Genomic DNA, 22,609 nt, shown 5'->3' with positions numbered 1-22,609 from the left:
ATAGATAACGTGTTGCTCAATTAATGTAATTTATATGATTAATGGCTGAGTAATAACACGATGTTATTATAACGTCAGTCGTAGGTCAGCAGTCCCGCGTTACGACACCTCGACTTGTGTTGCCATGCCGTAAAACATTTCGTCCGACTTGCTACTGAAGAGAGACAGAAGGCCTTAAAGCTTTTAATTTATAGACGATGAAAGTTGGGTTATCAATGCGCACTTTCATTTTATAGACAGTATTACAGTCTTTCTCACGATGATTATAGAAAATGTGGAAGCCTTGAAGTCATGGCTAGCAAAACTCCTGGAGCCAATGTGAGTATTGAATTGAAATGACATTTAGCTTGCATGCTATATAGCTCCGCTAGCTAGCTAGCTTGTGGCTTCGCCTGGCATCAATGGGGTCTTGCTAGAATGTGATGGCAAATTCTCACATGAGTTAGCGAACCACGTTTGCCGCTAGCTGGCCTTGCGTAGTAAAGACCGATTGTGGGGCTTTTTATATAGTAAAGAATTAAAATTGTGCACCATGCACCCTGTGTTTGCTTTGCTCTGTTATTTTAGGGTACGCTAGTTAGGCACGTAAGCTAGTTGGCTCACGATAAGGTAACTTTATCACAGCTCTGCAGCAAGTCACTAAGCTGTGCTCTCACTTGTATGCTGTTACTTGTGATCTAAATAGCTAAGTGTTTATTCCGTTGCAATAACGCTATGTCTAAGTATGCGTTATCTAACGCTACTGAGTTTTCTGTGTGTTGTATAGTTTCTCATAGATAATTAAGAATTGTTTTTTTAGGTGGAGTTACCATAGTTACAATCTTGGACACTCTTTCCTTTCACTCTCTCAAATAGAAAATCGTCAAATTATCCATTTACTATTTTGTTTATGCCAAAAAGGCAAAGAAATGTAACAAAGCGATTAAATATCTGTCTGTAAGGGAGCAGATATTCAGATAAAACAAACGCTAACTAGTGCTGTTTTCTACTGTAAGATATTGACGTTGTGAATTATAATTAATAATTAACTCAATATACAATAGACACTGAAGTTCTCACTCTTTAAGTCTTTATGATTAATGTTTTTCTTTAAATATATTAATAACGTTGTGAAGGGTTGTTTTTCTTTGTAAGCCGCCTTCTTACCTGTTGTTGATGTTGTTGTTGTTGATGATTATGGGTATATTTATTTTATATACAAAGCTGTTATGGACCATTTTACTCACATTTTTTCTTATTTAAGTTATTTCATGGAGATGTTAGTCATGGTTAAGACAAAATAAATGTTTCCTGCTCTTGTTATAGTTTATACCTTTTTAAGCCAGACTGAATTAAGTTTCCAACAGGGATACAAATGTTAAGTCTATGGAGATCTCTCTACCGATTATCTCAATTTATAACATAGTTGCCTCTTTTACTTATTTTTTGTTAACTTCTTCTCTTCTCAGCCTATTTAATCATTCATACAGTTATACTGACATTTGTATATTTGATATTATCTTGTCATGCCACTAGCCTGTAACATCATCTCAGACAGGTGTTCCTAGAAATAGGTGGTGCTGACCTCTGAATTTGCTTGGTTAGATTGAGGATAAACAGTTTGATAAAACCAACTGCAATGCTTGTTTTTTTTTTCTTTGTTTTTGTTCCAGCAAATATTTGAGAATGTCGCATTTGACTGGTTTGTATTTTTCAATAATTGGGTACAAGTGAAAATGAATGTAGTTGGAAAGGTTGCAGTTTAATCCAATGCAGGAGTTGGTTGGTTATGTAGTTATTTATGTATTGGTTTGGTGTTGTCAAACATGTTTTCCTGCAGCTTTGTGTGCTTGTTAAGCTTGTTTTGCAATTTGTATTGTAATTATATTGAGAAGACATGTATTTTAACCCGCAGATGTGATGCTGACCCCTCTGCGTTAGCCAACTATGTGGTGGCTCTTGTTAAGAAGGACAAACCGGAGAAGGAGCTGAAAGCACTCTGTGCCGATCAGCTTGATGTCTTTCTACAAAAAGGTAAGATTTAATTTTGATACCGATCCTGTTTCTATTCAAGTTTGTTGGTCAGCGATTTCAATAATTAATAGTAATATTACTCTCCTCATACATGCCACTGACAATAAAGGGTTAACACAAATCCTATTAGAGCCACAGCTGGTGACATTAATAAGGTCCTCCAGTTAAATAAACATTTGCCACAACTGGCCTTTTCTTTTAGGTCACTTTGAAAATAAACCAAAGTAGTAACTTTCATCCAGTCGGTTCACAAAAGCAGCTCTCAAAGCTAAAAGAGCTGTAAGAGCTAAATGCTGCTATTTTAGCTGCGCTCCAGACAACATCTGAGTATACTCTTGATTGACTTTCAGATTGTCAGTAGAGGGTGTTCTGGAAAATTTACTAGACCTAGATCAGGGCATTAATGACCTTCTGGACAGTTTGTGGTAGTACTTGGTGGCATTAGATCTTGCCATCTTTGATGCTCAGTTTAATTTGGGTCAGGGGAAGGTGAGGGCTGGTCAGTGCCTTTGTCATCCTAGAACTTCCTACACACACTGGCCACATGAGACCAGGCATTGTTCTGAATCAAGGATTCAAGAGAATCAAGATTGTGCAGTAATTATCAAATGGGAGGCTCTTACCTATTTGCTTAGTTAAATCCAAGTGGGGACTTTTTTTTTTTTTTTTCTGGACAAGCAGTGTATAAAGAGAGAGCATTTGTCTGTGGCCACCACATGCAAACCAATTCCCTTTATGGGGGTTGTCTTGCTACTGCCTCTCCACTCCACCTGTTTCCACTTTCATTTGCACCAAAGCAGGTGAAAGAGATTGACAATCACTTATGCTTCCTAAATGGACATATTGATTTAAAAAAAAAAAAAAAAAAAAATTCTACCCTTTCTAACATCTCTTGAAACAGAAACACTTTTTCAATAGCACTTTGCTTTGATGTTGTTTCTTCTTGACTTAGATTTTGTTTGCTTGCCTTGTTCCTCACTTGTAAGTCGCTTTGGATAAAAGCGTCTGCTAAATGACTAAATGTAAATGTAAATGTGATACCTCTGAATTATACCTAGCGTGGTGTTATATTGAGATGATTGTTTCCTTAACTTTTTAAGCAGTGTACAAATCTTCTACGTGTAATTAGCCATACCATGGGGTGGTTAGAGATTATATATAGATTACATTACTTTTACATGAGGTTTACAAATGAGATTTCCAAAATGAATAAAACTTAATGGTGTCTTTCAATTCCTTCCAGGCCATAATCATTTTTATACATTCAGAGAGAGGATCAGTTATACAGTACATGATCTACCACTTGTTGGTCCTAAATATGGCCAGTAGTGGGTGTGTTGCATCATTTAAAAGCATTTAATTTGCAAATAAAGCAAGTTCAGCAATGTTTGATAGTTTGTCATCCAACAGCAGCCATTCAAGAGCCAAAAGCACTACAACACTATTATTGGTATGGGTATTGGTGTTACTCGTACTGGGGGAATGCTCTCATGTCCATGATTATGTCTTCCTTTTATACATCACTGTATTTTGCAGCTTTTCCCTGCTTTGTCATGCCACTAGAGTCCAGTACTAAATGAAAGGGACAATGGCACGTGATTCCATTGAATTCAGTTGAACACATGATTCATATTGTCACGTTGTCTTTGCAGAGACTACAGGATTTGTTGATAAGCTTTTTGAATGTTTGACAACCAAGAACTACCTGGGAAATCCTCCTGCCAAGGAATCTCCTAAAGAGGAAGTCAAACCAACTGCAGTGAAATCTGATGTTGTGGAGGTCAGAACTAAACTAGTGAGAAATGGCTGCATTTGAACTTGCTTGACTGTGAAAAGTTTTTATTTTTCTTTGTGGAGCTGTTGATCAAAGCATGTGATAAATATGTCACTGTGTGTGCGATGTTTTATAACAGGTTGTAATTGTTTTTCTCTCAAGGCTGAAACTCTAGAGGAAGAGAGAGAAAACAGGAGGAGGAGAAGTCCACTGAGAAGCCGCCCTGACTTCAGCGAGTCCAGGTATGGCTGAAGCTTCTGGGATATGTTACATCTCAGCTTAATAACCAAGCATGAAGCATATGCAAATTTTATTCTGTCATGTGATGGGACATACCATTGTCCCATGCTGACAATTCCAATGCATGTGATCTAATTTTCTTACTGGTGATAATAAACATAACTTTGCATGGTTTAGTTGTGTACAGATGGTAAGATTTGGATATACTTGCATGGATAGATTGAAATCCCATGAGCCCTACTCTTAGTTTGATGAAGGCCCTAGTGTCCAGTAGCATGTCCCCTGTCTGTTGCATCCACCCCAACATCAACTCAGACAATCAATACAGTATCTGATGCTATAATTCAAAGTAATGTCTAATGTCCTTTAATATGTAATTTATATTTACATTATTTAGTCAGTTAACAACTATAACCATGCCATGCACACCACTGGATTTGAGTTTCTGTTCAAGACAGAAGTTGTTGTTGCCACTGTTTTTATTTATTGTGATGATTTTTACTTTGTCAATCTTCCTCAAAAATGTGGTTTTCTAACACAGATAGCCTTTCAGAAAAAGATGGGGATTATGCCCATAGAAATACTACCACAACTTTAATTTAAAATAACAGTAAAAAAAGAATTTAGGTTTTATGAACAGCAAATAATTCTGTCCATTGGAACAGTTCAGAAAAGGGAAAGGGTTTTTAAAATAAAATTGTTTTCTAAAGCCAAACTAAAAACCAATGTAAATTTGCTAAATGTTGTTAACTCAAGCCTGCCTGGTTCTCTCTCTGTAATTAAATAAAGCCCACTGCTTGAGAACTGATTTCACGGTACATATTAATAGATGATAGATATTAATAGAGTAGATAAAAATATGATCCATGTGACCTTACATCATATTCATCTGATCTTTAGCTGGTTTAAAATACAGTCTTGTCTGACACTTGCATTTAAACAGATATCAACATTAATTAAATTAATTCAAATATTCAGCCTAACTCATCAAACACACAGGAGCCGTGATGACAGGAGGCGAGATGAGCGCAAGCGCCGTGACTTTGATCGGCATGGGAAAAGCGGCAGCGACTCCCACCGCGAGCGTGAGCGCCACGAGCGGCGCAGAGGCAGTCCCCGTGGGAGGAGCTACAGCCGAAGCCGCAGCCGGAGCAGGAGTGGCAGCCGAGGAAAGAGCAGGGACAGGGAGCACAGAGGAGGTAGAGGTGAGAAAGTTCCCCCTGACCCCACCCCCACAGCCAATAACAACAGCACAGGGGACCAGATCAAGGAGCGTAGAAGCTCAGCCATGTATTAGTGATGCAGATGTGCAGCGGGAGACATCCTAGGTGTGAGGTCCTCAACACTGAATGGAATCCTGGATGTAGCTGTTTGTATTATCTTCTGTCAGATTTGTTGGTCAGTGTTGCTGGGAGGTGTAATCGTAAAGGAACAATGTGGACAGCTTTGCAATCACATCAGTGGGGATTCAACAACTCAGGATGGAACTGGCCTTTATATCCGCAAGGTTGACCTACATCCGTGTTGTTTTGCACAATTAGAGAAGTAGCTGGGTAGCTTAAAAAGTGATGTTCTTGATTTAAATGTCTGCTAAATAGCTGTAATACTTATTTGTGTTTTGTTAAAATAACTCTGTTTCTGCTTGTCTTTAACAGACTTTAAGTCAAAGTTTGAGGTGGAAAGAAAGGATACAGACGGCTACAACTCTTCCACTACATCCAACTCCCAGCAGCAGCACACGTCGCCTCTTCTGCCTCTTCCCACTCCTCCGCACCCTTTTTCCTCCTCTTCTTCATCATCCACTGGAGTCTCAGGAGCTGGAGGCGTTCCCATAGCTACACCAGCTCACCTGCCTGACAGCACTACAGACAGCTGGTCTGGCTACTATGGTACCCAGAGGCAAGATGGTGTTGGGAAGCCATTCAACAACAAGAGCGGCTCACTCAAACAGCGCTGCAGGGATTATGATGGTAAGAACTGAGTCAGTCAGCTTTTTCTCATGACATTAGATTCCTGCTTTGTCAGTATTCTTGTTAACATACCTTCCTCTGGTTTATGGTTGTGCATGGCACAATAAGAAGCTCTGGCTCCTATGTACATTCTACCATTAGCTTCCCATGAGGGTTGCCTTGTTTAGTGTCACTGCTAATGACCAGTGTTTAGCATACACCCTCACCACCAGTGAAAGGAAGGGAAGAGGATTTCAACTTAGTCACTGTCCCTGAAGTACACAGCTAAGCACAGTGCTCTAACACAGCCATTAGGGACCCACTTACTTAATGAGACTGTGGGGTAAATACATGCTCTGTACTGTATGTCTTAGCTACTGTATATTTGAATAGAAACTTGTTGTCTTTCCTTTTACTGCTCATTCATTTGTGTTTATTTTGTCATATCCACCAATGGCCCAAATCCTTTAGAAAAATTAAGTTATAAATATGTTGTGACACTCAAAAGAAGAATTGTAGGTAGACTGTTAAAGTGACCTCAAATTTCTAAAATAAGTTTTTGTCCTTCACACAGAAAAAGGATTTTGTGTCCGTGGTGACCTTTGTCCGTTTGATCACGGCAATGATCCACTTATCGTGGACGATGTCAATTTGCCAAGTATGATTCCATTCCCACCCCCACCTGTTATGCCCCCTGCTGGCTTGGCCATGCCCCCTATCACTGAGCCACCCCCCTCCCTCAGGATGCCTTCAATGCCACCCTATGGCCAGCCACCTCCACCGGGCATCTTCCCCATGACTGGTAAGTTGTAGTGAAGTGTTAAGTACAGTGTCAACTTCTAAAAATTGTTTTGAGATTGTCAGTAGTTATCATTCCAGTAACTAGTGCATTTGTAAAAGCAACGTTTTATTTCTAAAACAGCTGCAGCAAGTGCAAGAAATGGTTTTATTTCATTGCCTAATGATGATCATTTTAAATCCACATTTTCTTTATTCGTTCCCTTATCAGTTTCTCAATGTGAATAGTTTTTGCTGTGTATAGAGAAGTGCACATCCTGTTACTTCATTCTTTAATTATCTGACTCTTTTCTGGCTTCCCATACCAACCAAGTTAACCATTGCTGTGTTGTATTGACTGCAGTGGTGTACACAGGGCTTTACATTAACACACACCAACCCACAGGTGGAGAAGTGCTATTTTTAATGAAAGGAACCTGAGAGAGATTTGTGTTAATGGCCCAAAGGGGGTTATGAGTGTGTGTAAAACAGCAATTCTCACTGAGACTTAATTAAACTCATAACAGGTCGCCATCTTTTCACTTCTTCTAGTTTTTGTCTTTTTAATTAATATTCTACACCCCTGCACCACTTTTATTGTGTGCACTTAGAAACTACTAATTCATGTCTTTTTTTAATAGACAAATATTTGATATAGATTTGGCTTTGTACATTTAAAGGGGTGGTAAATTTAGTTGAAGTTATTGTTAGCACAACAACAACACTGTGGCCAGTAACTTTGGAACGCCACTAGCTTCCTGGCTGGTCAGCAGAAATGTTAATGTCAAGCCCTGGGTCTAATGTCTTTGGCAAAGTACAAGTTTTATGTACTGATGTGGGAGTAAATGATTCATTTTAGTGGTATGATGCCTGCTTCTATTTTATTTATTTGTTTGTAGTAGTTGTTATCACCACAGTGTTTCCACATTCTCTTAACTTACGCACACTTGCTGGACTACACAATCAGTTGTACAGATTTTTCATCTTATATTTTACAGTGCACTATATTTACCTCTTAATTATAACTGTTGTCATGGTTATAGTACTGTGGTCTGATAATTGTGCTTTCATTGTACAGGTTGAAGTGTTTGTTAGCTCAGACTGTGGAGCTATAAATCAAATCATAAATATATAAATTATTATAAAATTGGTTGGTTTTCTGCCACATTCCCTGTCATAATAAAGCAACTGTTTGACTTGAAAAAGGTTTTATCAGCTCAGATTTAAGACTCTTATGTGCGATGTATCTGAGACATTAGCTTGTGTCTCCCTCAGGACCCCCACTGATAGCAACCAGTGGGATTGATACCCCCAACCACCAATCTGCAATCACTTCTTCTCCTCCTATTGGACCGCCTGGCGTGGGGCTGCCACCTACTCTTCCTCCTCCTACTCCTCCGCCTCCTCCTTCCTCGTCCTCATCTGTGTCTCTTCGTCCCCAATATGTCCAGTCTGAATGTAAGCAGCGATGCTTTTGGTATTCAGATTTGGACTGTGTGTTCAGTGGAAACTTTGCTGTGGATTTTCACTTCATTGTTTTTCTTTTTTTATTGATAAATGTGCTCATTTTAATTCAAACAGCTTGAGTTCTCCTTTGTTTTTAGTGAGTTACAATAGATCAGTATTTATGAAGCTGAGCTCTAAAGAAAGTTAAGTTGTTTTTTGTGGACTTTGATGTGTCATGTGCCTATATTTTTCCTGTTTGTATATGTATCTTTCTAAGTTGGTTTGTGTGTGACATTATAGTGCATGTGGTCTGTGACAAACACGTGTTTCTTCAAGTTGCAGTAACAGCTGTTAACCACAGGGAAGCACTGTTAACTGAGGAGACAAATATGCTCAGTAATTAATGTCAGCTTTGCTGAATCTTACTGTGTTGAAAAAGGGATTTTCCCTTAATTCGACTCATGAATAATTCCAGTTGTACGTAAAAGCTAAAGCTTGATGAAATAGACTGTTTTTATTTAATTACAAACTCAAGTTTTTATCTTACTTTGACCTCAACTTACATCACAACTGTCGGTATGTTATGCTTTTAAACTCATAACATGCTGTACCAGATTGTGGCTGTGCCAGATATGGCCACATACTAGTTATTTTTATTGGTTTTTATAGTTAGTATATAGTTTTTTTCTGTTTTATTGACACTACTAACAAACAGAATGTGTCTTCTTTTATTCACAATTCAGATAACTACGATCCAGAGGGTTATAACCCAGAATCCCCAGGATTGACTGCAGCAGGTCGTAACTCTTACCGTCAGTTCATTCCCCGGGTACAGACGCAGCGCTCCAACCTCATCGGCCTCACCTCCAATGAGGGGCAAGGATCCAGAGGTAGCAAGCATTGGACTTCTTAGTACTACTTACTAAATATTTGTATTGATAAGAATAGAAAACCTAATTATTCTTCTTCTCTGTATTTGTGTCTGTGTGTGCATCTTTCAGCTGCCAACATTGTGATCCAGACAGAGCCTGCCACTGTGGCCAGCACTCCTGGAAGTAATGTGTCCCGTTTTAACACAGAGCAGGACAACAGGAAGAGAACCATAGCACCGAGTACAACTGACGGTCCAGCAGCTAAAAAACCCTGGATGGAGAAGTAAGGATTAAAAGATGTATAATGGATAAAGATGATATTTCTATTATTTCAACAAAAGAAGTTATTGTACTGACATAAAGAGTTCTCAGTAGCCATGCAAATAAAACACTGCAACAAGATGAGATTTTCAGTATCTTCTCACATTAAAAAAACAGGCTAAACAACATTTGTTCATATATAGATATAGTTTTCTATTTAATTTGAAATCACATTTGTAGCTCTGAAATATGCACTTCTGCCTTTAATCCTCTGGATGATTCAGTATTGTCTTAATGATGGAGTGCTCATGTGAACATAGACACTTAATACCTTCACTGAACAGGTTCTTGTTTTAAGAAGAAATTTGAAGAAACTAGCTGGCTGGTTGAAATTTGATCGAACAAACTGGTGCCTTAATCCACTTCCTGTTACTGCTAAGGGAGCTTTGTTTCAAGCCAAGGTGACTCACAGGCCAGCAGCGTGTCTTTTTTTTCCTCAGTTGTAAGATGAACATACACACGAACATCCCTAAGATTTGGAGATTAGATTTGCAATTGTGTCAAAGAGGATGACTTGTCCAGTTTTACAAGGATAACTATATCATGCCGTATAGGAACATCACTAAGCAGGCAGTGTTGATTAACCGTCTTAATTTTTGATTATTTTCCAATGTAGAAAAATACCTTGCTTGGCTACAGCACCTCCTTTTCTCTCCTTTTAGACCAAACTTTAACAACCAACATAAGAGCAGTTTTCCGAAGAGGAATCACTATGTTAACACCAAGCTGGAGGTGCGCAAGATCCCACGTGAGCTCAACAATATCACAAAACTCAATGAGCATTTCAGCAAGTTTGGAACCATCGTCAATATACAGGTAAGATGTATCATTGGTTTTCTGTACTAAGCAAACTTCAGGGGGCTTCAGTTTCATTCATTCTTTAAGTGTAGGTAAAAGTAGTATTAATAGAATTTTGCATATTTAACATGCAAAATAAGAGAAGAAGACACAGAAATACAGCACAGAATTACAAGAGGGAAGACCCTACAGAGGAAGGAAATAGCAAGTACATAGTCATTAAACCTTGTAAAACAAAAAAAAATATATAATGCTAACTTGACTAATGTCCTGCGACTGAGGACATGTAGTCATTTTCTTTATCCAGAAGCAGATTCATCATAAAGTTCCTCTCTGCATATACCGTTACACATACCTAACCTGCAGGCTCTACTCTTAATGCAGGTTGTGTTTGGTGGAGACCCAGAGGCTGCGTTGATCCAGTACACAAAGAATGAAGAAGCCAGGCGGGCCATTTCCAGCACCGAGGCCGTTCTCAACAACCGTTTCATCCGTGTGTACTGGCACCGTGAGCCTGGTACCAACAGCACAGGACTTCAACAGCAGGAGCAGACCACGGGGAGTCAGGCAGCTGGATCAGCGCCAAGTCAGGGGCCACAGCACAGCAACATGCATAAGGTTATTATAAAGAAACAGAACACATTGTTTCAAATCTGTTCATGTTTTCATACGAATATATTACATCTGTATCTTACCATGTTTCTAAAACCATTTATCTTCCCTTTTATCTGCAGGGGATCAAGCAGCACAATCCAGCTGCCTATGTTTTGAACAAGACGTTACCCAAGCATCGTCTCCAAGCAGCAGCTGGAACCACAGCTACAACCAAGGCAGACAGCGTGACGCCAAACACAGACGCTGTCACTGTATGTTATAATGTCTATACATGTGTGTCATGAGATGCTTGCAGTGACAATGCAAACACATCGATCTTTAGCTAGTGTAATGTTTACCGTTGTCATTATCATTGTGCAGTGTGTTAGCATGCTAATAGCAGCACTAAACATGAAGTGTACTTCATAATGTAATTTATGTTTTTATCATTAACCAAATTAAGGCTTAAATTAAATGTATTAATTAATTTGTTACTGGTATTTAACCTAGTCTTGAATTAGATCAATTGGAGATAGAAAGAGTTAAAGAAATAGAAGAACATTTCATTCTGATGACTTAAATGTGTTGCATTGTCACTATGTGGTACCTAGGTGGCACATTCCCTGACAAACGCCCAGAAAGGCCCCTACGTTTCGACAACCCTAAAGTCGTCCTCGAAGAGCCTTGGAAAAATGGGAAATACACTAGAAGCACAGGATGTCCTCAAGAAGAAACAGGTATGTAGCTTAATTTTTTATTACATATTTTGACTGCTACAAGAGCAGAGCTAATGCACAGCAGAGCTTGGATTAGCCATTTGTTGTTCTCAGGGGCCCCCAATGAGACACAGGCTACCTAAGAAAGAAAATATCCACCCATAACTGTTCCACATTGTTAAAAAAAAAGTATTCCATGTAATTGTCTTTCTTCTAGGAGGCATTAAAACTCCAGCAGGACATGAGAAAGAAGAAGCAAGAGATGTTGAAGACACAGATTGATTGTCAGAAGGTAGGACAGGCCTCAACTCCCTTTGACTTCCATTTGTTGACTTACTTTGTCCGTGCACATTTTTGTCCGTCATATTTTCTGTGTTGCGCCTTTCCATCTCTCACTGCTTGTCTTTCCTCTTCCAGGCCTTGATAAATCGCCTGGAGAAGAACCGAGGAATGAAACCCGAGGAGAGAGCCAAAATCATGAAGACCCTGAAGGACCTTGCAGACAAAATCACCCAGCTGCAGAATGAAATGAACCCTGCCTCCCAGGTCTCCGGCACCAAAACCAACCACAGCCAGGCCAAGACTAAGACTGATGTAAGTTTGGACCCTTTAGACCAAGAACATGATGAGGAGCAACATCTGATTTAAACGGACACAAACATATTGTTTCCTTGTGTTGACCTGTTTGAAACGTCTTTATCGCTTCTATGTATTTAGTGAACAAATCAATTCTTGTTTTCCATAAAACGTGACCAGGCCCAGAAGGAATTATTGGATGCACAGCTGGACTTTCACAAGAAGATGAGTTCTGGAGAGGACACAACCGACCTCAAGAGAAAACTGGGCCAGCTGGAGGTGGAGGTAACAACACACATAGCGACACAACACACAACCACAGACCAAACATATGAAAAGATTGTACTGTTTCAAACATGCATCATCAGCATGCTTCTGCTGTTTTCTGGGTCTGAAGTTCATGTTTTGAAAACAGGAAATGTTTTATAGGAAGTCAGCAGACAAGATAGTAGCTACACATATCACTCAACACTGACATTTTTGAAAAAAGAGTAACATGAACATCTAGATAAAATTTTAAAGGTGCAGGATGAAAAGCAGTTAAGCAAAAACTGAGGAATCTTGCAGATGCATACTACTAGTTGCTACCATTAAATCTATAAAAGCCAACACTTAGAACATAGCTTTTGTTAGCAACACCCTGCCTAGAATGTTTTTCCCCTTTACCCCGGTGGGTCCTAAATTAGCTAGTGGTTAAAAATGCACATCTCCTCCATCCAGCCATACCCAACCCTCCTGCACATTAAACTGTAGCCACTTAAGGAAGCCCAGAGGAACTGCCGCTAAGGAAGCCAAATCAGACACAGGTCCTACACTGATGGAGCTCCATCTCATTAAAGTTTGAGCCACTGGTCCTTGTACGAAAATCGACGGATGACAATTAGAGGGAGAAATAAGGGAGGGACAAATGGAGGAAAGTGGTCTTGAGGTTGTGAAGTGGTTAGGAAGCAAGGAGATGTCACTTAGGAGTGACAACTAATGGCTAAGGAGAGAGTGTGACAGTGGTGGAGACCAGAGTTATGTTTATGTTATGAGAGTCTTTCACTTCTGAAGAGAAGCACTGTTCTGTGAAGCCACTTTATTGTGACATTCCATGAAGATCTTAAATACATAAATTATATTTTGCACACGATGAATAAACACACTGTCATGACGTTTGTTTTCACATAAAGCAGCGTCAGCTAGCACAGTTTGGTCAGTTTTCCACATTCTGTTGTTAACACAACCAGGTGTTAAATGTTTTTTTCATGAGTACTGACACAATCCACAATCCAGTGAGGTGTTTTTCAACATTTAACCTCCCGCTCTGCGCTCCTTCAGGCGACGAGGTTGGGCCTGATCCGACCTCTGGCTGGTCGAGGTCGGGGCAGAGGGAAGATGTCAGTGGAGCCTGGTTCAATGCATGTGGGCCGTGGCAGGGGCCGAAGTCGTGAAATGTTGGCTCGTGGTGGGGCCGTCAACCGCATGGTGGTTGACCACAGACCCAGAGCCCTGGCAATTCTGGGGGTTTCTCAGGAGGAAAAGGAAGAGCTAATGCCGCACTTTGTGGTGAGTGCTTTGTATTTTTGTTACAGAGATTAGAGATCATTATTACCCAGTTACACTGAAATTACATACCTACTGATCTGTCTTCTTTTTTAAATCTTAGAAATTTGGAGAGATCGAGGATCTCCGTGATCAAGATGCCAACAGTGTCGTCATGACATTTAAAACACGAAGTGAAGCAGAGAATGTAAGTGAGATGACTTCAGATCAGTTCTGTCTCTTTTCTTTTATCTTCTTTCTTTATCATTACTAAAGTAGTAAAATAAAGGCGTTTCTGATTGTCAGTAAAAGCTGTAAGTATGACGGCTTCCCTCCTGTTTTGTTTTATAGGCAGCTAACCAGGGAGCCAAGTTCAAAGGTCGTGTGCTACAGATTTCCTGGTACAAGCCCAAGACACCCTCTGTTACCACAGAGCCTGAGGAGGAGGAGGTTAAAGATGAGGACAATACGGTATGACACCCAAACCAAAGCGCTTGATTTGAAAAACATCAGTTGTTTTCACTTGATGACATATGGCCACATAGAAACCAGGAGAGGAAGTCCAGGCTCTTCAACTTCAACTTATCAGTGTGGAAGTTTTGGAAGTTTTAGTTATATTCACATATTTTATTTCTACTTCTTTCAAGTGCTTCTAAATTTTTCACTGCTGTTCCCAGTGGAAAATCAGGGCACGCCTCTGAGTACTAAGAGCATCGTAGCCCTTCGAGTAAAACTGCATTACTGTCAGGTGAAATCCTCATACTGTATTTTCATGTTTTGAGTTTCGTTGTGTGCAAGTAAGTTTTATGACCTTGGGACGGATCCCTCGCTTAAATGTGCATTTCATCATTTTTAGAAGCGTGAGTGTGCACGTGTGTTAATTCTGAAAATGCCTTAATGCGAGATTAGAAATAGTTTGATATGATGAATCAATAAGAAGCAACTCATCAGTTGAACTGTTTAGGAATCATTGTGATGTTGAAAAGCAGAAAGCTAAATGCTAGATTTGTGTTCTTTCATTCCACCAGAAGGAAGGCAGCTCCTATTTGCCTGAAGAGGAAGAGGAGGAGGAAGAGGATGATGATGAAGATGACGAGTACGAGAGCCGGTCTTGGAGGCGATGAAGCTATCAAGATTTGTCATCAGCTGCTCTCCAGTCAAACCAGTGGCTATTTTTTTCCCACATGCAGATAAAATCAATGCAACGGAAATCACTTTTTTTTTTTTTTTTTCCTTTCCAGTATTTTCAGACTAAGTAATTTTAGACTCTAATCAAAGTAAAAACGTCTTTACTTTATTGTACATCACAAGAGGTTTAGAGGGCAAAGCGTTTTTGTATCCCTCGATTAAACATTAATTTAAAACATCTCACTTTTGCTGAGAAAGATAACTATTAGTTGTTCTTATAGATAGAAAAACCTATGTAAGTTTCAGTGTGCTTACCAGATGATTAATATCAGTAACGCACATCGTTTGTCGACTGTGAATAGGTATTTTTATACATACTGTATTTAAGCTCTTTTCTCACCAGTTTTTCAGAAGTCTTGTCTTCGATTCGGGGACGGTCATTCCATCATCCATAGAGAACGTTCTCTGTTAACGACCACAGAGATATTTATTTATTTTTCCACTGCATAATCGTGCTGTGCCACACCTGTATGGCACAGTATGCTATGGTTTTCCATTTCACTTTGCTAAGCCCAAAATAAAGAATCTAGATATTTTTGACAGTGGCTCTGTGCACTGGCGTGAATTCATGCTAGTTTGTGCATGTATTTCTAAATAAAGAGAGCCACACATGCCCAGCACCCAAAGGTGCTGACTCTGTACCGTGACCACATTAGAGCCAGTTCACGTGCAGAAGGATACCAGTGCAATAGGAAAACCCAATGTTTACAAATTCCATTTTTATGTGCATCAGATACAGTCTTGCAGTAAATAGTCACATCTTCCCTGCCTATGTTTTATGGTTCGCTCCGTGTCCAGTGCCACTGTGTGAAAATGCAAACGCCTGTGCTGGTATTTGACATTTTCTCAGAGTGTGTAACATTTTTTCACTTGTTTTATTCTGTCTCCTGGTCATCCAAAGGGTCTGACAGGACAAGGGTCAGATCACCCATTTCTAAAATGTGAGATCCATAGACAGGTGTTTGAATGTAAAACTGAACAATTGATTTTAATATATATATACACATATATATATATATAATTTGCCTTACTTATACAATCAGCAGATGGCTGAATTTTACAAGATTTGTGATTTACTTTTGTAAATTTTGTAAATGCTTGAAAGAGAAATTACTGTTGTTGTACTATTGTTTTATTTAGGGTTTTGTTTTTTTGTTTTTTGTCATTTTAAATGAATGACAAGGTTGTGTCAGGTAGAAAAGGTCATGCAAGACTGCATAGTGTCTCTGCTTATTCACAAGAATTTAGCATTTCTGTTAACACTCAGAGCTGCGGAAAACACTGTTGGGCACAGGGAGTCATGCACCTCACAATAGTACTTGTGCAGCTTCGCATGCGTCTGTATACAGTCAGACGGAGCTCTAAATCCGCTCTACAAACGTGCACCTTTCATGACGAAACATTTTATTTTGTGTTTTGCGTTCTTTACTTATACTGTATTTAAGAATCCTCAGGGTGGGAGGAATGAGACTCATTAATAGTTGAAGATGAGAATAAATGTGTTAGATGCATGATCGTACATTTGTGACACTTAAAGTTTTGTTGCTTCCCTTAAACAATTAACTGTGCTTACATGCAGCCTAATGAAGTGTTGTTTGACGTACGCTTATCATAAACTAGTCTGATCATATCCTGTAACGTAACCTCTCAGATTGAAGCACCAAAACAGAAGAGGGATATTCACCGTTAACTGTTGCAGTGTCACTTATTTACACGGCCATGCAAACAGAAATCTACAAGTAGCAGCATCCTGCTTGCATGCGAACACGGCCGGTAACAAAGAGTTTCCTCCCACCTACTGCATCAGCAGTGTCGCTGTTTGGCACTGCTGACTGAAAAGAAACATCCTGTCGTCATGAAAACCTTTGATTTGTTATGTTTTTTTTTTTGTCTCCACCATCACTGTGTCAGACACATGAGGTTCAGGTGTGTGATGGAAAGCTAAAACTTTCCTGTGTGCACTCCATGATTTGCTCATAGTAGTTTTCTTTATGAGCTCACTGGCAGGTTTCTTGTGTAAGTGTGGATTCATAGAAGGTCTCTCTCCCCCTTTTTGTACTATCTTCTGTATGCTACTATCACACAATAGTGTAAAAATGTAAAATGTTTATTGGATAATAGTTTTGGATTTGTTACTGTTTGTATTTGCAGGACGTGGATGTATTTTCTTCATGTATTTTGTTTGTAAAAATGGATTTCTAATTTACTAGCATGTATGCTTTTGCCAATAAAGACGGAGGAATGGGGTGCTTGAAAGAGAATAGAAGAAGAAGGAAAAAAAAAAAACAATTTAAATTGGATATTGAAGAGGGGAAAAAAGAACATTTTGAGTTAAAGAATGAAAATTGACCCAAAAAAAAAAAAAAAAACATTGGCAAGTGAGAAAAAAAACAAAACAAGCAAAAGCATTCCAGAAAATATTACTTTAAACTCTCGTGTGGTCTCCTTTATTGTACTTATTATTGTGCAACTTGGATTAATAACAACACATGAACAATAATCCTAATGAAGAGAATAAACACACACTGAACTAATCACACCACATCACAGTGAGCACTGTGACCTCTGACGCTCATTTTAAATACGCCACCGAGCGACTACGACATATTAAAATATCACTGAATAATGCATGAACGTTTCTTACTTAGGAAGTGAAGTGAAAGCACTCAGTCTGTTTAGTTTAATGCGAGAACTTTTGTCTCTTCCCAGGGGATGGGATTTCAAACTGGGGCCTGAAGAGCTCACAGTTCCAGGCAGATACTGTGGGCGCCCAGTGACCAGGGGGAGAACAATTAGGGCGCAATGCAAGCAAGTTCCTGCCAGTGATAGAAAGTGAATCTGAGAAAACTATCAGAGGCACTGCACAAACACTGGGAATAGCCAAGACAACGATGTGGAGCAACCTGAAAAAAAGAGAAACCACTGGTGCACTGAGCAAAATACACAGACCGTGTTCAGACAGATGCATCGGGAGAGCTGTGAGGACAAATCATCAAAATCCTCCACAGAGCAGGGGTCAAAGTGTCACAATCCACCATTAAAATAGCTTCAAAAAGGCCAAAGTGGAAGAAGTCGCTATAAAAAAACATGCATTTCACCTGCTGAAGAGGACACTGAAGCCCCAAAACAGTCAGCATAACCGAAGGAGGCTTCAGTAAAAGCCTGGAGAACATAGTCAAGTGGGTTATTTTACTGAGATCACTCATGGTTGTACGTTAAGGAATGACTGCTGTGACAGTTGTTAGGTCATCCAGAGTGGAGCTGCATCTGTACTCAGGCCAGATGGGGGTGAGAAAAGAAGGGCTGCTGTCACATTTGGCTCCAAATACGACGACTCTCTTCATAAAACATGTCAGATGCAATCTACGGAACATAAAAGTACAGAGTTGTAAACAATGGGCATTCAATTATAAATGATCCCAGCTATTAAGAGAAGAGGGGGAGAAAAGGGAGGTGATGCTTTATTCAGACTAACATCTTGGAAATTCAGTGGGATCCATAAACTCAGCTGACAGCTTCTTACTTTTTGTACTGTAATGTTTATTTCTAATAATAATATAGAGTATGTATATGTGTATTATTACTTTCACATTTACTCACTCACTCTCTAAACATGTCTTCATCAGGTTGTGTGAATAGAAACTGCAGAAATCAGAGTTGAGTCTCCAGTTTATATTTCTCTGTCTCTCACTCTCATGCTGGTGACCAGGTGCTGCACATTCAGCTCTTCAGGTCTGGCTCCCCTGTCTGCAACAGGTTTGCATGGTGAGAAAATACCTGGGCTCTTTTAATTTGTGTAATGAATGAGACGACGCCAACATGGTAATGGATGCCTGCCACTATGTTGCTGAATTATTTAGGGTCTGGGGAACCAGAGAGGCGGCCAGCCGGATCGGATGGACCCGCTGTGTCAGTCCGCCTCTGCCCGCCTGTCTCCTCTTTCGGCCCCTTCACCCCGGCTTCGTGCGTCCTAACAACAGCCACACGAGACGCCTGTAAAACAGCCCCGAGGGTGGGCGTTCACATGAGAGATGAGGCCGTAGATAGGGAACAGTTTGAAGCACGCAGCGCCAAAACTTTTACCAGTCACAGAAAGAGGTCGTGCGTTTTACTGTGTGCGTCATTTTCAGGACCATGGACAGAGAAACCTGCAGCAGCCGGTGCAGCGCTGATGGATGAGAGGGATTTAATGATGACATCATCAATCTGTTTATTTTAGGGTGAAGAACACGTGAAAGTGCAAATAGGTGGTTTCAGCACGTTACTGACACCTCTAATACACTTTATGATGTCCGCTGTCCCAAACTTAAACAGAGTTAAGGCAGACGTCATCCTCTCACATGTCAGCCTAGATTTGAAAGAGTGTCACATAAAACCAATTAAAAATGCTCCATCAGAATTTCGTTAGGGTTTATTTGATGCTTGGCCACACAGGCCAACATTTTGCAACTTGTAAGTTGAGCAGAGGAGCAGGTGGGAGGGAAGGAGGAGGGAGGGAGGCTGAAAGAGGAGGAGGAGGAGGGGAGGAAGAGGGAGAGAGGGATGCCGGGAGGCGCAGCCGATGTGAACTGCTCAGTCTGGTGAAGGAGAGCAGAGGAGCTCTGTAGCTGTCCGCTCCCCGGCTTTCATGTCAGGGGCCACACCGCTTGTGAGGCGCTTGCAGGGAGGAGGATGATGACCATGAACGGCAAGCAGCATTTCTCCATGCATCCGGCTCTGCACGAGCCCAAGTATCCCGGCCTGCACTCAGGCTCGGAGGGCATGCGCAGAGTCTGTCTGCCCGCCCCGCAGGTACGTTCAGGTCCGGGGGAGAATGGCTGTGGAGGATAGTGGGTGAGAGGAGGAGGGGGGGGAAATATCACAGTGGAAATGTCTGTAAAGTTGATTTGACAGGACTTTGTTCTATCCGCTATCTCTCTCACTCTCTCCTCCGTCTGTGCTCCCCCCCTCTCCACCTTCCATACCCCCCCCCCTCCTCCCCTCGTCTCATCCACATGTCTATTCAAGCAATGCTCTTGCTTTCATATTAATTTTTATGACCTGCGCTTTGAGGAGGGTTCTCTCCTCTCCTCGGCGCTGCTTGCCTTTGGAAAATGTTTTTTAGATCCTGAGAGCAGCCTGACAGAATTCCCCACTGACTCCAGTATGCGCACTCTTGCTTGCAGCTGCAGGGCAATATATTCGGAGGCTTTGATGAGAGCCTGCTGGCACGGGCAGAGGCTCTGGCGGCTGCTGACAGCATTGTCTCTCACGGCAAGAGTCACCCGTTCAAACCAGACGTGACTTACCATACCATGAGCAGTGTGCCCTGCACCTCAGCCTCCTCTTCTTCCTCCACCACGGTGCCCATCTCCCACGTCCCCTCCACCATCGCTTCTCACCATCATCACCACCTCGGACAGACCCTGGAGGCCGGGGATCTCCTGGATCACCTCTCCACCAGCCTGGCAGTTACCGGGATGGGTGCTCCGGAGCCTCCAGGGATGACCACGCAGGCGCACCACCACCAGCACCCTCACCACCACCTGCAGACCATGGGGCAGCTGCACCAGGCGATGGCCACCATGGCCCACCCTCACTCCCTGTCAGTGCACGGCGGCATGGCGTGCGTCAGCGACGTGGAGTCGGATCCCAGGGAGCTGGAAGCCTTCGCTGAGCGGTTCAAGCAGAGGAGGATCAAACTCGGGGTGACCCAGGCGGACGTCGGGTCAGCGCTGGCCAACCTCAAGATCCCCGGAGTGGGGTCCTTAAGCCAGAGCACCATCTGCAGGTTCGAGTCCCTCACTCTGTCCCACAACAACATGATAGCGCTGAAGCCGGTTCTCCAGGCCTGGCTGGAGGAAGCAGAGGCTGCGTATCGGGAGAAAAGCAGCAAGCCGGACCTTTTCAACGGGAACGAGAGGAAAAGAAAGCGCACCTCCATCGCCGCGCCGGAGAAGCGCTCTTTGGAGGCGTACTTTGCCATCCAGCCTCGGCCCTCCTCGGAAAAAATTGCGGCAATCGCCGAAAAACTGGACCTGAAAAAGAACGTGGTTCGAGTGTGGTTCTGCAACCAGCGACAAAAACAGAAACGAATGAAATACTCTGCGGTGCACTGACTTTCACACATCATGAATAAAATAGCCTACTACATTTTTGATCGAGTGATTAATAATAACCTAACTAACAGGGATTCATCAACAGCTCTTCACGTCTCATGTGGGATTTTGTCCAAAAAGACGTTTTTCATTTGGTGTCACTCACTCTTCGTTGTTGCACTTTTTCTTTTTGTTCTTGGGACTTTTCCATGACTGTGTTAACTCTCTGTGAGGAGGCTGATGTTGATGTTGTTGATCATGTATGTTGCACACACTACGTAGGACTTTTCAGTGAACTCACCCTGACAGTTCGTCACATTCAGGGATATTAACTTTTTTTAAGGCCGTAAAATGTTTCGACCAAACACTTGTGGGCTGTTTAATTATCTCTGAACATTTGGAGAAAGATAAACAAACGGAGATTTATGTGAAAAGGTTGATTATTATTATTATTAGTGCAGCTGGTTGAGGTCAGAGCTGATCCTCCACATCACTGGCTCTCATACGCACCATCAGATCGGTGCTGATCACCTGTTTGGTTTTATCCACAGCTACTTCAGAGGAATGTGAGTTGAACCATGAGAGGTTCAGAAACTCCTCCACCTTTAAAATCACATTTTTTTTTTTTTTTTTACAAACGAATCTGCTTTTTTTGAACTGAACTGTAATTTACGCACAAAATGAGTAATTCCACAGAAACACTTTCACAAAGAATGACGCACTGAATCTGTTGATCTTTAATTATTTAGAAATGGAAACGACACCGTGATATTTGAGGCACATCCGTGTGACTTTGGCTGCTGCTATATTTTAATATGTTGATGTGAACATGTTATGGAGCATTACAGGTGAACTCTTACTATTATAGCCCAGGTATCCAGGCTACAACACTTCATTTGAGTATTTATTTTTCCTCACTCTTGATTCCACTTGAAATGTGTGAAGTTTAAACTTAATAAATTATTGCTTATTTTGTAAAATTCTTCTGTAGCAGCGACTTTGTTATTATCATTATTAATATTATTATTATTATTATTATTATTATTATTATTTTCCTTTGCTGTATTATTTTAACATTAAGGCACTGGGGCGACAAAATCATTGTAAAATGTTTGTTTTATGGGCCGACTGTTTTATTTATGACTCTCCAAACCTCTTCTGGGATTAAATATGTATCGTCGTATATGATATAAGTGCCGCAGAAAATAAAGCGCCTCCGTTTTTACAGTAATTTTTACACCGCGGTGCGTAAAACGTGTCCTCCCCACTGCTGCTAATGGCCCCTTCCTCCAATTAGTGCGGTTTTAATTATGGATGCCTTCGTGTCACCGGGTTTTGTCGGGCATGGGGATTGAAATTATTAAGTAATGACGATGCAATATTAATTATATATTGGTATAAAACGAAGTAATGTGGAAGAGTTGGGAGTAGAAGTCTTCGCGGACTCTAGGGAGAGACGAACAGGTTGACGGAGGAAAGAGGGAAACCAAAGTATGAATTTTAACTTTCTTGTTTGGCAAAGTAAGTATTATTTTTATTTTTATTGTCATTATCAATATTATAATTATTAGACTGGTTTTTATTTTAGATGAAAGGACAAACATAGTTCAGTTTAATATTCTTATTACTATTTAACATAAACAAGCCGTGCTATTAGTATCATTATTATTATTATTATTATTATTATTATTATTATTATTATTATTATTATTATTATTAGGCTACTAGAAAGAAATTTTAATCC

General features: G+C 40.7%; 2 protein-coding genes across 4 annotated transcripts; both read left to right on the top strand.

Moving 5' to 3' along the window:
- Positions 1-131: 131 nt before the first annotated feature.
- Positions 132-17,124, top strand: rbm27 (RNA binding motif protein 27). 3 transcript variants are annotated; one of them, XM_026372283.1, is made up of 21 exons: positions 132-318; positions 1,895-2,013; positions 3,666-3,793; positions 3,950-4,029; positions 5,027-5,232; positions 5,683-5,997; positions 6,551-6,778; positions 8,029-8,211; positions 8,943-9,089; positions 9,201-9,354; positions 10,055-10,208; positions 10,575-10,808; positions 10,925-11,056; positions 11,396-11,521; positions 11,718-11,792; positions 11,918-12,094; positions 12,257-12,361; positions 13,397-13,624; positions 13,725-13,808; positions 13,952-14,071; positions 14,629-17,124. In XM_026372283.1, exons 1-21 carry the CDS (start codon positions 260-262, stop codon positions 14,722-14,724), a joined length of 3,150 nt encoding a protein of 1,049 aa, XP_026228068.1. In that variant the 5' UTR covers positions 132-259; the 3' UTR covers positions 14,725-17,124. The 3 variants fall into 3 exon arrangements, with proteins under 3 accessions (XP_026228068.1, XP_026228066.1, XP_026228069.1); XM_026372281.1 differs by having other exon boundaries at positions 5,006-5,232; XM_026372284.1 differs by lacking the exon at positions 8,029-8,211 and having other exon boundaries at positions 5,006-5,232.
- Positions 17,125-19,450: 2,326 nt separating this feature from the next.
- On the top strand, positions 19,451-20,886 carry pou4f3 (POU class 4 homeobox 3). The gene is made up of 2 exons (XM_026372505.1): positions 19,451-19,579; positions 19,954-20,886. The coding sequence occupies exons 1-2, from the start codon at positions 19,460-19,462 to the stop codon at positions 20,884-20,886; spliced, it is 1,053 nt and encodes a 350-aa protein (XP_026228290.1). The 5' UTR covers positions 19,451-19,459.
- Positions 20,887-22,609: the final 1,723 nt, after the last annotated feature.

This window comes from Anabas testudineus, chromosome 14, assembly GCF_900324465.2.
Source record: "Anabas testudineus chromosome 14, fAnaTes1.2, whole genome shotgun sequence".
NCBI classification, from domain to species: Eukaryota; Metazoa; Chordata; class Actinopteri; order Anabantiformes; family Anabantidae; genus Anabas; species Anabas testudineus.
Note: the sequence above shows the minus strand (reverse complement) of the source record. Positions and strands in the feature narration are given on the sequence as shown.